Source organism: Aquarana catesbeiana, linkage group LG01 (genome assembly GCF_042186555.1).
Source record: "Aquarana catesbeiana isolate 2022-GZ linkage group LG01, ASM4218655v1, whole genome shotgun sequence".
In the NCBI taxonomy this organism is placed as follows: Eukaryota; Metazoa; Chordata; class Amphibia; order Anura; family Ranidae; genus Aquarana; species Aquarana catesbeiana.
This window is the reverse complement of record NC_133324.1, coordinates 92,945,798-92,962,439: the sequence shown is the minus strand read 5'-3', so window position 1 is coordinate 92,962,439 and position 16,642 is coordinate 92,945,798. Positions and strand designations below refer to the sequence as shown.

At 42.2% G+C, this 16,642-nt stretch overlaps 1 protein-coding gene across 1 annotated transcript in view; it reads left to right on the top strand.

Moving 5' to 3' along the window:
- Window positions 1-16,642, top strand: part of OXCT1 (3-oxoacid CoA-transferase 1) — a 202,569-nt gene that overhangs the window by 102,303 nt on the left and 83,624 nt on the right. The window contains exons 10-13 of the mRNA XM_073621764.1: window positions 4,756-4,850; window positions 5,761-5,809; window positions 6,986-7,058; window positions 8,778-8,853. Coding sequence (XP_073477865.1) covers window positions 4,756-4,850; window positions 5,761-5,809; window positions 6,986-7,058; window positions 8,778-8,853 — 293 coding nt within the window. The remainder of the gene's footprint in view (window positions 1-4,755; window positions 4,851-5,760; window positions 5,810-6,985; window positions 7,059-8,777; window positions 8,854-16,642) is intronic.

Genomic DNA, 16,642 nt, shown 5'->3' with positions numbered 1-16,642 from the left:
CCTGAAGTACTGACGGCCTATCTCATTTCTTGAGACCCTAACATGCCAGAAAAGTACAAATACCTCCCAAATGACCCCTTTTTGGAAAGAAGACATTCCAAGGTATTTAGAAAGATGCATGATGAGTTTTTTTAAGGGGGTTGTAAAGGTAAGATATTTTTTTTTTTTTTAAATAACAAGCATGTTATACTTACCTTCACTGTGCAGCTCGTTCTGCACAGAGTGGCCCCGAACCTGGTCTTCTGGGGTACCTCGGCGGCTGTTTCAGCTCCTCCCCGCAAGCATTAACCACCTTAATGCGAGCTCCCTCGCGTGGTGGTGAGTGCTTGCGGGCACGCTCCCGTGATACAGCCGGCGGCTATAGCCGCTCACTGTATCACTCGGCCCCGCCCCCCAGCACGCCGCGTCATTGGATGTGATTGACAGCAGCGCGAGCCAATGGCTGCGCTGCTTCCAATCCATCCACTGTAGCCAATCGGCGGCCAGGGTGACCGGAGGAATAGCTGTCGGGAACGCGAAGCTGACTTTCGAGGCGTCAGGTAAGTAAAACGGGGGGGCTGGGGGCGGCGGTATTGTCAGAAGTTTTTTCACCTTAATGCATAGAATGCATTAAGGTGAAAAAATTTTTACCTTTACAACCCCTTTTTAAGTTGTCATTTTTTCCCACAATTCTTTGCAAAATCAAGATTTTTTTTTTTTTTTTTTTTTTTTTTTTTTCACAAAATTGTCATATTAGCAGGTTATCACACACAGCATATGCATACCACAAATTACACCCTAAAACACATTCTGCTATTACTCCCGAGTATGGTGATACCACATGTGTGAGACTTTTACACAGCGTGGCCACATACAGAGGCCCAACATGCATGGAGCACCTTCAGGCGTTATGGAGTGCCCAGGCCAATTCTGACATTTCTCTCCTACATGTAAAAATCATCCTTCATTTGCTAGAAAATTACATAGAACCCCAAAACATTATATATATTTTTTTAGCAAAGACCCTAGAGAATACAATGGCGGTTGTTGCAACTTTTTATCACACGGTATTTGCGCAGCAATTTTTCGAACACGTTTTTTTTTTTAAAAAAAAAACAGTTTTGTGCTTTCAAAAAAAACAAAACAGTAAAGTTAGCCCAATGTTTTTACATAATGTGAATAATGAAGTTATGCCGAGTAAATAGATACCTAACATGTCACCCTTCAAAATTGCACACGCTTGTGGAATGGCGCCAAACTTTGCTACTTAAAAATCCCCATAGGAGACGCTTTAAAAATTTTTTACTGGTTACATGTTGTGAGTTACAGAGGAGGTCTAGGGCCAAAATTAATGCTCTTGCTCTACCGATCGCAGTGATACCTCACATGTGTGGTTTGAACACCATTTTCATATGTGGGCGCAACTTACGTATGCGTTCGCTTCTGACTGCGAGCACACGGGGACACAGGGAAATTTTTTTTTTTTTATTGTTCATTTTACTTTATTTTAGTTTGAGGCTTTTTCCCAAAAAATAAATTTTTTGATCACTTTTATTTCTATTACAAGGAATGTAAACATCCCCTGTAATAGGAATATGGCATGACAGGTCCTCTTTACAGTGAGATATGGGGTCAATAAGACCCCACATCTCACCTCTAGGCTGGGAAGCCTGAAATGAAACAAAAAAAAAAGATCCTGGCTTCGATCGTAGCAGTGAGTCGGTAGAAGCACCTGAGGGTGGTGAGGGAGGTTTGTCCCCTCTCGCCTCCCGTAAGAATGATCAAGCAGTGGAAAAGCCGCTATGATCATTCCTATGGTGTAGGGAATCGCCGGCTGAAAAAGATGATATCTGAATGATGCCTATAGCTGCACCCATCATTCAGATATCCCCGCACAAAGTCAAGGACGTCGTATAATGGCGGGCGGGAAGTGGTTAAAACACTTTTTTTTTTTTTTAACACAAAGTTTTCCATTTATACAATATTTCTAACACATAACATGTACACACCTAAAATGACCCCCCAAAATAGATTCTCCTACTCCTCCTGAGTACGGCGATATCACATGTGTGAGACTTCCACAGCCTGGCCACATAGAGAGGGCGAGTACAGCGGAGCATGGCTGAGTATGGCAAAGTATGGCGGGGTATGGCGGAGCATTGCACAGGATCATTGCAGAGCATTGCACAGGATCATTGCAGAGCATTGCACAGGATCATTGCAGAGCATTGCACGGGATCATTGCAGAGCATTGCACGGGATCATTGCAGAGCATTGCACGGGATCATTGCAGAGCATTGCACGGGATCATTGCAGAGCATTGCACGGGATCATTGCAGAGCATTGCACAGGGTTGCACAAGATCATTGCAGAGCATTGCACAGGGTTGCACGGGATCATTGCAGAGCATTGCACAGGGTTGCACGGGATCATTGCAGAGTATTGCACAGGGTTGCACGGGATCATTGCAGAGTATTGCACAGGGTTGCACGGGATCATTGCAGAGTATTGCACAGGGTTGCACGGGATCATTGCAGAGTATTGCACAGGGTTGCACGGGATCATTGCAGAGTATTGCACAGGGTTGCACGGGATCATTGCAGAGTATTGCACAGGGTTGCACGGGATCATTGCAGAGTATTGCACAGGGTTGCACGGGATCATTGCAGAGTATTGCACAGGATCATTGCAGAGTATTGCACAGGATCATTGCAGAGTATTGCACAGGATCATTGCAGAGTATTGCACAGGATCATTGCAGAGTATTGCACAGGATCATTGCAGAGTATTGCACAGGATCATTGCAGAGTATTGCACAGGATCATTGCAGAGTATTGCACAGGATCATTGCAGAGCATTGCACAGGATCATTGCAGAGCATTGCACAGGATCATTGCAGAGCATTGCACAGGATCATTGCAGAGCATTGCACTGGATCATTGCAGAGCATTGCACTGGATCATTGCAGAGCATTGCACTGGATCATTGCAGAGCATTGCACTGGATCATTGCAGAGCATTGCACTGGATCATTGCAGAGCATTGCACTGGATCATTGCAGAGCATTGCACAGGGTTGCACGGGATCATTGCAGAGCATTGCACAGGGTTGCACGGGATCATTGCAGAGCGTTGCACAGGGTTGCACGGGATCATTGCAGAGTGTTGCACGGGATCATTGCAGAGTGTTGCACAGGATCATTGCAGAGTGTTGCACAGGATCATTGCAGAGTGTTGCACAGGATCATTGCAGAGTGTTGCACAGGATCATTGCAGAGTGTTGCACAGGATCATTGCAGAGTGTTGCACAGGATCATTGCAGAGTGTTGCACAGGGTTGCACAGGATCATTGCAGAGTATTGCACAGGGTTGCACAGGATCATTGCAGAGTATTGCACAGCATGGGGGGATGGCTGAGCATGGGGGGGGGGATGGATGTGACTGTACATGTCACTGAGCTGCGCTGTGGGCACTACACATCCAGCCCACAGCGCAGCTCCCATCCGATCTCTCCCCCTCTGTAACGATTGGTACAGAGAGAGGAGGGAGGAACCGGCGACATGACGCCGGTTTGTTTACATGTGATCGCTTCGTCATTTGACGGAGCGATCATATGGTAAACGGCCGCGATCAAGCTGAGAGTGCTCCAAATATCAGCTTGTTACCTGTATAGAAGACAACTGGGAGACAAATCTTGCTGATAGGGGATCAAATACTTATTTCACTCATTAAAATGCAAATCAATTTATAACTTTTTATTTATTTTTTTTTTCTGTCTCTCACTGTTAAAATAAACCTACCATTAAAATTTATAGACTGATCATTTATTTTGTCAGTGGGCAAACGTCAAAACAAAATCAGCAGGGGATCAAATACTTTTTCCCCTCGCTGTATTTAGTTGGGTGTGAGAGTTTGCCATGAAAACTGTAATAGGTATCACAACCTCCTTGGTGCAAAATTGTTCAGGGGAAGGTGAATAAAGTAAATAAGAAATGAGAGAGGAGGTCTAAAGGGCAATAAACAGACATGAGTTTGGAGTTAGAGTGGAAATAAAATACTAAAAAAAAGTAGAGAAGGAGAGGAAGGAAAAAAATCGAGACTGAAGGAGGGCAGGGATTTTAGACCATAAGGACAAATGAGAGAGGGCAAGGAATACAAATTAGGCAGAATAAAAGGAAAAGGGAAGAAAGCTGGGTATAGAGAATCCCATGGGTACCGGTCGGGCATACAGACATCCCAGCGCCTTAATGCACAAATTAGGAGAGAACTGGAATGATCCATCTTCATTTATTCTCCATTTCTTAATTTAAGAAATTTGTAGTGGGTACCATTTTAAGTATTGCAGTGAGCTTCTCGTGTACCGTAATACCGCCATTAGTCAGTGCTTGACTTCGGAGAAGTTAATTGTCCATTTTCTAGTTTTAGCTAGCATTTTCCTGGCAGCAAGAAACACAGATCCTTGTTACTTTTGTTCCCTTTCATGTGTAATATTGGTGTATGTAACAAAGCTTCCCGGGAATTTTGTGCCAAGTTGCAGAGTAATACTGTCTGTACCATGTTTCTATACTTATGTGCTTGGCCTTAGGACAATGGCACCAGAAGAATACAAGTGTGTGTGTGTGTGTGTGTGTGTGTGTGTGTGTTTTTTTTTTTTTTTTTTTTCCCATGTTTTATGCATAAATCCAAAAAAGTACAGTCTTTTTATATCTGAAATGTGTGAAATAACTATTGTACTCTTATATTAAGTATAAACGGTTTGGCCTTAACTGGTAATACAGCAAACTTGGGAATTGGTATTCCAATGTTAGCCAGCAACTTTATCAAGAAAGAGATCACTGTTCACCTTCAGAGTGAAAATGGCGTCCTTGGCTTGGTAAGTCAGGTCTCCTTTAATATTTAATATAGGGGTTTACGTTATATTTTTGAATTTGCTAAAAAAAAAAAAATAGGGAAGGGGACAAACAGCTGTTGCATTGCTTGTTTTGGGACTCCAAAATTAATAACTTGACCAAAATACGTTTTAAGCTGAACTTCAGGCAGTTGTAATGATTACTATTTAATCTAGTTTTGAGTTAACAAATATGGTACTGTATATCCAAAATGGATACAGTAGGGAATAGTTTAAAGCCCAATTCCCCCCCTTTTAAAAAAAAAAAAAATCTAAATCCTCATTCTCACAAGGGATAGCATTCCATCCCGTGACAAATGTCCTTTTTGTGCTCTTGGTTGAAGTCTTCAGTCCTCTGTAAAGGACTAATAAATTGCCTCTCCTCTTTGGAGCCCACATTCATAGAAGCTGTACTAGCTTCCAGCAATAAACACTCCTTGAATGGCGGACAGGTGCATGAATAAAAGGTCTGTCTCCTACGTGCGAAAAGAGAGGCTGCTGGGAGTGGGCTGTGATGCTTGGAGGACTTTACCAGAGTTTCTTCTGTGAACTTTGAGAATGAATTTCCCCACAGTGCCTATAGATACAGAGATCAGTGGGCTCTTGCATTAAATATAATTTGCGTGTTTAAAATATAAATATTTTGAATTTTCAAAAGCCTGGCAACAAGTTCATTAAGTTTTCAACATAGTTGTTGATGAGAATGCATTTCCCTTGTGTTCTCTATATAATGAAACCATTTTACCTTCAGCATGTGATCATGATCCTTCTGCTATAGTGTACAAATACCACTGTGATAGTCAGCGTATTAAAATGTGTAGATAGTTCTGTGATTTTGTATCCTGCGTGTTGCTGTGCAAAATAGACTTTTGTTCAAAAACTGCTATTTTTCTAGGGCCCCTATCCAACAGAACAAGAGGTGGATCCAGATCTCATCAATGCAGGTAATGTACATTACCTTTCTTAGAAATCAATTTCTAAAAGAGAAGTTCACTGTTGCAATGGAATACAAATACACTAGGAAAAGAGTGCTCAGGAAAACAAGTGTGGGGGAGCTGATAGAAACCTGTACTAATACACTCACTGTACATTATATGTACGTGATGACTTTTTTTCCTATTTAACAGTAAGTCCCCTTCAAAATCTTTGGCTATAGCTTGAGAATGAGGGAGGGATTCAACCACTGTCCTTGGGATACAGAGGGTCTGCACCCATTTTTTGGGTAGACTGTGTTTTTTTTTTTTTTTTTTTTACCCTCCCATATTCTGAAAAAAAAAAAAAATCAGAAGAGTTACTCCTCTTTAAAAGCCATGGGATCCCCTGACACAAAGTGGTCCTAAAGGCTTATGTAGATATGCAATGATGTCCCAGTGGAATACCCTTGCATTGCTCCCTGTTGTGGCAGCCTTGCACATACACAGTGGTGTGTTGGTCTGCTCTAGTAGATTCTCTATGCATTAATTTTCAGTAAACAGCCCTTTTAACTGGACTATGCTTAGGTTCTACCTAGTCATTTTTAGCCATTGTCATGTGGGTGGCCTTTAAAATAAAATAAAGCAATCAGTAACTCAAAGCGTCAAAATCCACATCTAAGTGCACATGCCACAACATGCCTTCTCAATAAATAAATATCCTACAAGCCCCATTATTCATATAAGAACTATGAAAATACTTTGAGGTGGAGTCTTTAAAAGGGATACATGTGTTCATTTCACTATGCTGTACCATTGTGGTGTTCATAAAAAGTACAATAAGTTCTGGCTGCACTAGCATTTTGGTTCAGTAGGCTAGAACAACCAGTTTCCACTAATCTTGATCTCTGCTTTTATATTCCATTACTCTTTGCACTGTTAGGATTATTGGGCCCCTAAACCCGGTTTAATGGGCCCCCTATGATGGATTTAAAGGAAAAAAAACCCTTGGTCAATAAGTACCCAGTAAGTAATAGGCTGTAACTTAGATGCATATTGGGTTGTAAGATGCAGTGGGACCTTTTAATTGGGTATAGAAACCATGCAGAGAACTTCCTAGGCGCCTCATTGAAGGTACCAACCACTTGTCTTGTTGACACTGCACGGGGACACCTCTCTCTAGTAATCATTATTTATTTGTGTTCTTAGGTAAAGAAACGGTCACAATTCTTCCAGGAGCATCATTCTTTTCCAGCGATGATTCATTTGCTATGATCCGAGGGTAAGGGCTTTTCCACTTCCTCTATAAAGTGGAACTATGGGTAAAATAAAATGGCAGTCTCATTAACGCGTGTGTGTGTGTGTGTGTGTGTGTGTGTGTGTGTGTGTGTGTGTGTATGTGTGTGTTTTTTGTTTTCCTGTTTCCCCCTGTAACACTGTTTTTAAAGCTTGTTGATCCTGCCAGTAGTACAGTTGTTCTTTCCCTCTAATAGTCCAGACTGTTCCACAAGAGCCATTTAAAGGTTCACACAAACCATAGAACACTGACAGCAGTGCTTTTTTAACCCGTGTGTGTTTTTACCCCCTCAAAAAAAAAAAAAAAAAAAAAGAAAAACCGTTGCCATAACTTCTTAAAAGGTGTTAAGGTTGAAGAGTTCCTTAATTGGTCTATTTTATTCCCCAGAAAACTACAAGTTTATTTAAGACTATAAGGTGACAACCCTGCTTTGTGATTCCCTAAAAATTTTCACTGTCACCGTTGAAGCAAAAAAAAAAAAAGATGGCCATGGAGGAAGTAGGAATAGTACAAAAAAAAATTACCTGCCCCCCCCCCCCCCCCCAATCCACGCATTTTGAGGTGGATGGGGAAAACCTCCCTGCTATCTTTTGTATACCAACAGTGGGGAGACTTCCCCGCTGTCAGAATACACTGATCAGCGCTGCAGTCTATAGCTTGCGTTGCTGATCGAGTGCAAATTCTTCCTACAGGGTGGTTAAACAGCAGTCAAATGGTAGATTGACTACTTTTCAACCACAATTGTCATACCTGGATCAAAATTTGGCCAGTCCCTGCTGGTCTGGCCAGCTTTAAAGGAGGCGTTCACCTTCAGAACATGTTACATGTTCCACCTGGTTTTAGGGGGTAACATGTTTCAGCACCTGCAGCTCTCCCCCCTCACCCCATTCTCCCTGTGACATCGGGCGGGATTCTTCTCCCCACACCCACTGTCACAATTTGAAAAGAGCACAGCTGTGTCATTCAGTTCCCTGTGAATGAATGCTTACAAGTTCTCTTGGCCATTACGGGGCTATTGGAATCATCATACCACCCTGCCTCAGTTTTCCTCTGGAGAATCCCAGCTCTGATGCAGGCAGTGGGTTAGCTCTTGGGAGGAGTTCTGCAAATATTAAAATTCCTTGATGGGTGGATATCAGTCAGGAGGAGTGGACGTTACTAAGCAATCTGTATGCATGTGATGCTGAGCCTCCATGATTGGGTTAGGGAGAACAGGGCTAGTTGTCCTCCAGCCAGGAAATAAGCCGGTCTCCATCGGACTTACTGCAGTTTCTAATGCACGCTGTCAGAAGCTGACATTTTGAAGTAAAATCTGAGTAGGCAGTTTCAGTGCATGGGGAGCCTGTACAACTGTATTAGAATAGCCAGGCCAACTCCTACTTTGAGGCTGCATAACAGATGTTTTGAGGAAATGTGTTAATTCCACAAATCTTTTAAAATTTTAACTTTTGCCAAATTAGGTAAATTTGGTTTCCTCCGGGCAGACTTCTGTGGTACTAGACAAGGTCTCCTTTTTCAGCTGGACTAAAAGCATCTCTTCTAAAAATGCAGAACATTTAATTTTTTACAACATCGTTTTTTTTTTTTTTTTGTTTTTTGTTTTTGTGCAGACATGCGAAAGACTTGTGTCCACAGTTTTGAAGCTGTATTGGCAATCTCTGGCATGGTTCATTGTTTTAATTTGCAATCGTATGTGTTCTGTAGGGGTCACGTGGATTTGACAATGCTGGGAGCAATGCAGGTGTCAAAAAATGGAGATCTGGCAAACTGGATGATTCCTGTAAGTAACATCTGTTTCCCCATCAATTATCTTGTTCAAGTCGCACTCCTAATCCTTGGCTGTCTGTGAGAAGGTCTTTCCGATTTGGACAATATGTACTAAATAAGTATGCCGCCTTCTGGTCTATCGTACTGGTTGATGAGCTCAGACTAAATTTATTGCACTGCAGACAACATTTTTAAGTCTTCCAGGCAAAATTAAAATTAGGAGATCAATTTAAAGTAGAATTAAGTTTTAAGCGGACCATGGGCGGATCGAATTTCGATCCCTGTATGGGCGGGCTGGTTGTGTTGAAGTCAATCCATTGATGGACTTTAGTACAACCAGCGTGTGTGTGTGGAAGGTTTTTTTTTTTTTTTTTGTTTTTTTGTGATTACTGCCAGAGGCTATGGCTGCCCGCAGTGCTCTTTGAAATATGATGGCTGGGAAATCTTCGAATATGCAGTAGGTGCACTCAAAGGGACTTGCAGCAGGAGGAATTTTCCAGTGTAGTTAATGTCAGTGTTTCGGCGGAGCACAGCCTGCCTTTCTCAAGACACAAGTTGCATTCAGTGCACTACTACTGCTTGCTACGTATTCTATGTATTACAAAAGTGAATCTGACCATTCCTGTGAGCGGCCCCATAACATACATACATACATACATACATACATACAACAGATTATGCTGCTTGAAAAAGATTGAACTTTTTGAGGAATGATCTAAACTGAAAGGCTCCCCCCCAGAGTTTGGTGTCACTTAATACCAGAATTTGTGGTTTCCAGGTGCTAGAATTACTATCATTGATTTTGGTTGGTTTGCTATAGTTTGACATTGTCTTAAACACAAAAAATCTTTTCTGCTGCAAGTCAGCCTAAAGCCAGCCATAGATGGAGCAAATCGCTCAATTACCCCATCAACACAGTCAGTGTTGGGGGAATCCCACCTGCGAAATAATTGTTCTCCCGCCGGGAGAACACAGTAATTATTGCCAGCATCTATAACAGCTGCTAGCAATAATTGTATCTAAAATCCAACAGGCTGATTGTACCCAAGTTGATCGATTGATCATTAATCCTGCCCATACATGATTCAAATCTTGGCCGGTTCCTGCTAAACCAGCTGACTTTCAAAGTCTATGACCGGCTTTAGGGACTTAGTATAATGCATCATGGAGTATTTGCCAGCAATGCATCCTAAAACCCAGGCAAACAACTGGTTCTATTGAGCAGTAGTGGTCAACTTGATGAAAGGACCATCAAACCCTTATATCGAGACATCATCAATACTGCATGTAATATTTTGTAAATGTACTGCTACAGAAATAAGCCAGACTGCAGACATGCAACAGGAAATGGTCAAAGACTATGGTCATGCTAAAAGAGATGGTCCAAGACTGCAGCCTTGCTGAAGGGAGTGGCAAGACTAGGGGCATGGTTTTGGATGATGGTCAGACACTGTACACGCGTTACATGAGTCGTCTAGAGATTTAACAGCTTCTTTATGAATCATTGTTTTTACATTTGTACTCCCCTACAGCATTCTTAAAAAATGTACTTGTACCTCCAGTTTTTTTTTTTTTCTCTGCAAAGTCCATTCTAAAAGATTAAAAAAACAAAACAAAAGGGATGTACAGAAAGTTCATTCAGTTGAAATAATAATTTTCCTTCTGACCTAGGTAAAAAAAAAAGCACACTATGGCCTGCAGGAGCCACATCGGCCATGCTATTAGAACCCAGTTAAAAAAAAAAAAAAAAAATGTAATTCCTACACTTCTGCTATACAGAAGGCAAAGTACAAAGTAGGACGTCACAAGAAAAGACAGTGAAGTGCACCACAACACACTGTGGTGTTACTGTGCATTGCACTACAGGTGTGTTAGTAGGGTGCATTGGGAGTTCTGTTAAGAATGAATACCACTGCATCGTACCAAGTTATATTAATGTTACTGCACAAGTGTGAGTGGGGGCTCTAAAGGTAGCAGCATTGTTTTGAGTGCTTTCAGTCAATACTTTTGAGCTCAGAGTTCTAGTTGAACTGTCCTGTCTGCTCATCAATATTTTAGGCTTGGCTAGCAGTGAAGGAGTTTCTTGGAAGCCAGGGACATAGGCATAGCTAGCTGTGGCAGGGTTTCCTGGTAAAGGGACATAAGCTTAGCTAGAAGTGAAGAGTATATGTATATGTTTTGTGAAGACGTACCCTCCTGTTCTCAGCTGCATAAGGAGCTTAGAAAGCTAAGGGAGGAGAAACAGCAGCAGTGATTGGCTGTGCAGGGGAGGGTTGGTGTCAGCACTAGTCTGGTCATTGGAGTAGAGTAGGCTGAGTTCCAGCACAGCTACAAAACGGACCATGCTTTGCTCTTCTACCTAGTGTGGTCTGTTTTTAATAAGAAAGCAGAGTGACTGAACACCAGGGATTTCACACAAAGGATACAATACAAAGAGAATAGTATATTTTTTCATACAAGTACATGGTGCAGTAGACCCATATCAGAAATATGAAATGTTTATGCCTACTAAGGAGGCAAAGGATAATACTACTAGAGCCCTAAATATTCATTTGGCTCATCTTCACAAAATACAGTAGGTGACCGCAATATTGTGTCAATCTCGCCACTGTTATTGGCAAGATTTGACACCTGCGAGCCCCATCGCGGGAGCCAGCACCAAACTGGCTCGCTCATCGGGAAAGGAAAACTGCGTTTTTTCCTTTCCCGATGAGCGACAAGCATTGCTGACAGGTGTCTGGTATGAATCATGAGGGGGAACGCCGCGTCAAATTTTAAATAAGAAACCGGCATGGGTTTCCCTCCAGGGGCATATCAGGCCCTTGAGCCTGGTATGGATTTTAAGGGAAACCCCCTATGCCGAAAAAACAGCGTGGGGGTCCCCCCAAAATCCATACCAGACCCTTATTCAATCACGCAGGCCGGTCAGGAAAGGGGGTGAGGACGAGCGAGCGAACCCCCCCCCCGAACCGTACCAGGCCGCATGCCCTCAACATGGGGGGTGGGTGCTCTGCGCCCCCCCCCCCACCCCAAAGCACCTTGTCCCCATCTTGATGAGGACAAGGGCCTCTTCCCGACAACCCTGGCCGTTGGTTGTCGGGGTCTGCGGGCGGAGGGCTTATCGGAATCCGGGAGCCCACTTTTAATAAGGGGGCCCCCCAGATCCCGCCCCCCACCCTATGTGAATGAGTATGGGGTACATCGTACCCCTACCCATTCACCTGGGGGAAAAAGTGTCAATAAAAAAACACACTAGACAGGTTTTTAAAGTTATTAGGCAGCTCCGGGGGTCTTCTTCCGACTTCGGGGGTCTTCTTCCGACTTCTCCGGCCTCTTCTCCCGGTGTCCGGTTCTTCTCCTGCTCTCCGGTTCTTCTGCCGGGCTCCTCCGCTATCCTCTGCTCTTTTGCTGCTCTTTTGCTAGCGGTGGCCCAATCTTCTCCGTCGTCTTGTTCCCTCTTCTCCCGATGTTGACACGACGCTCTCTCCCGCTGTAATGCCATGTGCGAGGTGCGCAACAACTTATATAGGCATAGGGCTATATGCTTTATTTTGCCCACTACTCCTCAATGGCCAGTAAGTATCAAGAGCTATTCTACAAAATCCTTACACAGTGGTACATAGTCCCATCATTTTTACATAAAATCCATCCAGAAAGGACGAATACTTGCTGGCGCTGTGGGAAGGCAGAGGGTAATATGCTCCATATATTTTTGGTCCTATCAGAAACTGGAGGAATTCTGGTCTAAAGTCTGAGATTTCATAGGTCAGCTTACTGATCATGACCTGGGTTCTGATCCTGCCAGATACCTTCTTCATCGTTCACATCTTTCAAAGCGTACATATAGGAATTCAATGATCGTTCAGTTCTAAATGCAGCTAAGGCATGTGTTCCAGCCCTATGGAAGCAGGAATCTCCTCCCTCGATTTCGTTGTGGCTAAAAAAAAAAAAGAAAAAAAATAGCTGACATGTATGCTATGGAAAAAGGTATTGCAACTGTGCAAGGTAGAGAGGAGAATTTTAATAAAAAATTGACACAGTGGTCCCTCTTTGTCTGTTCCAGGGAAAATGGCTGTGCGCTAGTAGAGCGGAATAGGGGTTTTTGTGTTTTTTTTTTTTTTTTTTTTTTTTTGTGAATAACTAGGACAACGGAGATCATCCTACTTTTAGGGAGACTTCTAGACTTTAAAGATTTTGTATACCTACTTAAAATAGAACCAAACTGTTTTATGTTGTACTTTTGTGATGCGCATGCAATTGAATTATATTTGTTTGTATAAAATTGCTTAAAATAAAATTCAGAATAAAAAAAAGAAATATGAAAATGAAATGTTGGGTTTGACATTCTTTATGGGGTTTATGGTAGCAGAAGGACATGGGCTTAGCTAGCAAATGAAAGGGTTATCGTGGTAGTCCTATAGGCTTGACTAGAAGGTGATGCCAGATCCTACGACCACATGACTGAAATTGAAAGAAACAGTTGTCTTCTAATCACCAGCTGGGTTCTTTTTTATGTTTCAGTTCAGAGAATGAAAGTATCTGGTTGCTCAGAGCAACATGGCGTTTTTATCCACTTTCCAAGTATTCAGCCCCTTTCATCCTTGTTGATACTGCCCTAGCTGAAACCTCTGTTTACCTTACCCTTTAATTACTTGAGCTTTGTGATTAGTAATATATGCAGGAAACATTATTGCAAGGTAGTTGTATAATTTTCTGGTTGCTGACAAGGACTTGAATGAGGTTTGTTGAACCGTTCGTTGTTCCATTTTACTTCTACATATCTGAACGCTCATGCTGGCAAAGTCTCTGAGTGTTCCTAATGTGCTGGAAGCGGGTGCGTGACCTTCTTTTTACACCCAATTTCTCTTAATGGCTACTAAGAGTTTTGCTCTTTTCACGGCATTAAAACATTAAATGTCTCCAGCAAATTGAATTTGTTTCCTTTAGCAATAAAATGTGTGTTACTTTTTAAAAGACTGGATTGAACAATCCTTCTTTCTGTATTAATGTGTGAGGCAGAAGGATGCAGCAGAGGTCATACCACAACACTTCAGGCAGGAGTCAACATGCTCAATGTGGCCTCTAATCCTTAAAGCGGGAGTCCGGCGACTAATCCTTCTTCTTCTTCTTTTTTTTTTTTTTTTTTTTTTTTTTTTAGATCATTGAGACACTTTGCTAACCCCAAAATAATACTCACAGTTTGGGTGTAATATTTCCGCCTCTGTCTGTTTTCGTACTGAAGAATAACTTAAAAAAATGTGATGCTGGCTGTTTCCATCTTGCTTGTGGGCATGTGAAGCCCACAAGCATTGATTTCCTGGATGCGGCGAATGCTGTTCATTCACAGCTTGTTCACGTGCATGATCATTGTTTCCGCAGTGAATCTTGGGAAGCCTGACACTAAGCTCCCAGGAGTCGGGGAAAAGCATTAAACACGCCTACTCCCATGGAAGGAGAGACAGGAAGTGCCACAATAAAGTACAATATAAAGGTAATTACAGCGATTTAAAAAAAAAAATGTGTGCGGCATTTCAACATCTATGCAATTAACTGAAGGGGGTAAGATTAAGTTAAAAATTTGAGCGGAACCCCGCTTTAAATGCTGTGTCGTGCCCCCCACCCCCAAAGGAGTCGAGGAATTGTTTTTGTTATTTCTCTGCACAAGGAGTAATTTGTGGACACGCCTCACTCGGCCAGCCCTTACTGACAGACCTTGAGGTATTTCATAGAATTTATTGGCCCAAGAATATTCTAGAAGAAGATTAGCAAGTGTGATTATGCAAACAATAGGATAGTAACGTTGCTCAGAGATCAGTAATTCACAGAACTGAATTAACTTGCTATAACAGTCCCTGTTTTATCCCACTGAGCAGTGAATGGTTGGGAAAAAAGTTGCTAGCACGGTTGTGGACCTTGAAGTAAGCCTAACAGTTCCCAGCACACAACACATTAACTTGGGCAATGTTAGTCTCTTGCCAGACCCAGGGTACCCTCTTCTGGGTCTCCAGACATGTGCTGTGATTTCGTTTATGTTAACTGTTATTAGTATTGTTACAGTATATAAATTATAATAAATATAACCCACGCTCAGCCCCAAAAAGTTGGCATCACTTCAAGTCTGAATACCTTACTTGACAAATACTAAATTAAAAAAACTAAGTGCGCTTACACTTAAAATAATTATAAAGATAAATTGTATACAAAAAGTGTGAAAAGATCATTCACATTTATATCAAATATACTCCAAAAAAATGTCAATCTCATTGGTAAATAAAGGAGGTAAATGGATTAAGTGAAACAAACTGCTTACGTAAGATATAAATATGTATTAGTCCTCAGAAGCATTCGTGCAACTAAGTCCAAGACAAGCAAATGTCCCAATTATAACTGAGGCAATGCAGTGTTGGAACACTTTATATATTTTTTATTTATTGTTCTGATTATTTTAGGGGTAACCGCACTTGGCTTTATTTTTTAGTAACATTACAGTCTGACTAGACCTTTTTAATGGTGTTCTGTCCTGCTCCTATGGCTCTTGCTGCCACATTGTTGCATCTCTCAGTAGAAGCTGCCCACCCCTCAGATGGACAGCATTTGGACATCTCCGTTATATAATTTCTACTGTTCTTGTGTCCCTCATTTTGACTCCAAGAAAATAATATATAGTACAAATATCTTCTTCTTGTGCAATGTTCACAGCAGCCTGGAAACTCCAGTGTCTAGAATGCCTGGATACCCTCTTTTTAATGTCCCATGATTCCAGGGCAGCTACAGCTAGACAAGTCCACTGTCACCTTAAGCCTTCATGAATTTAGGAGCTGCTGGCAACTTGATTTCTTCATCCCTAATTAGTAAGTTCACCTGGTCCCTTATGCTATTCTCCGATCTTCACAGTAGATGGCACTATTGTTTCCTGTGGGCCCATCTGTTTTTCAGATCACACCTGCCAATCTCCACTATGAGGCCATCTCCTTGTTCTGGCACAAGGTGTCTTTACACTTATCCTGGGTCTTCCCAAGGACACTCTTCTGTGTAAGATTGTTCCCTCACCCGGTTACTTGCCTTAGGGTCCTGCTGCCATTCCACTTTCCTCAAAGGTCTTGCAAGCAATGCCTGTCCCTTTTTGGCTATCTCCAAATTTGCCTTCCTATTTCAGCTTACTGCACATATTACTGAGACCTCCTCTCCCCAGGATAAGCCGATCTTACCACAGCATCATCCTTATTGTTCCATCAACCTAATCCTGGGCTGTACTCCCTCTAGAGGACCAGAATGTGCTCTGTCTCCCAAAGACAAGGCCATGACCAAACACATCAATCTCCAGAAGGACTGAATTGTTTGCGTTTAATACAAGGGATGATAACTACAAGTATCTTTGCCCTCTAACACCCCTGCAGTCTTCAAGCATCCCAACCCAAAGCATTGCCCCCCCCAGTGCAGCTGAAGCTTTCCTAGCTTTAAAGCAAGCCTTTATTTCTGATCCTCGAACATGACCAGACATCTTCAAACCCCCATGCATTGAGATTGTTGTGACTGTTCCATGGCAGTCAGTGCCATCCTTGTAGCAATCGTAAAATATAAATACACATAGCGATAAGTTGGCGCTAGCACCAGCCACAGTGAAAGTCCACCTGACTACTTCATGGCAAAAAATAAAAGGGACTTTATAAGTAAAGATTTTAAATAAATGGCTGTTTAAAAGTCCATATTAGTCCATTGTGATAGCACATTGAAGGCTTCGTGTAGCTTAGAAGCAAATCTTTGGAGGCTGAGGGAGAAAGCACAAAAGCACCACTCTAAGT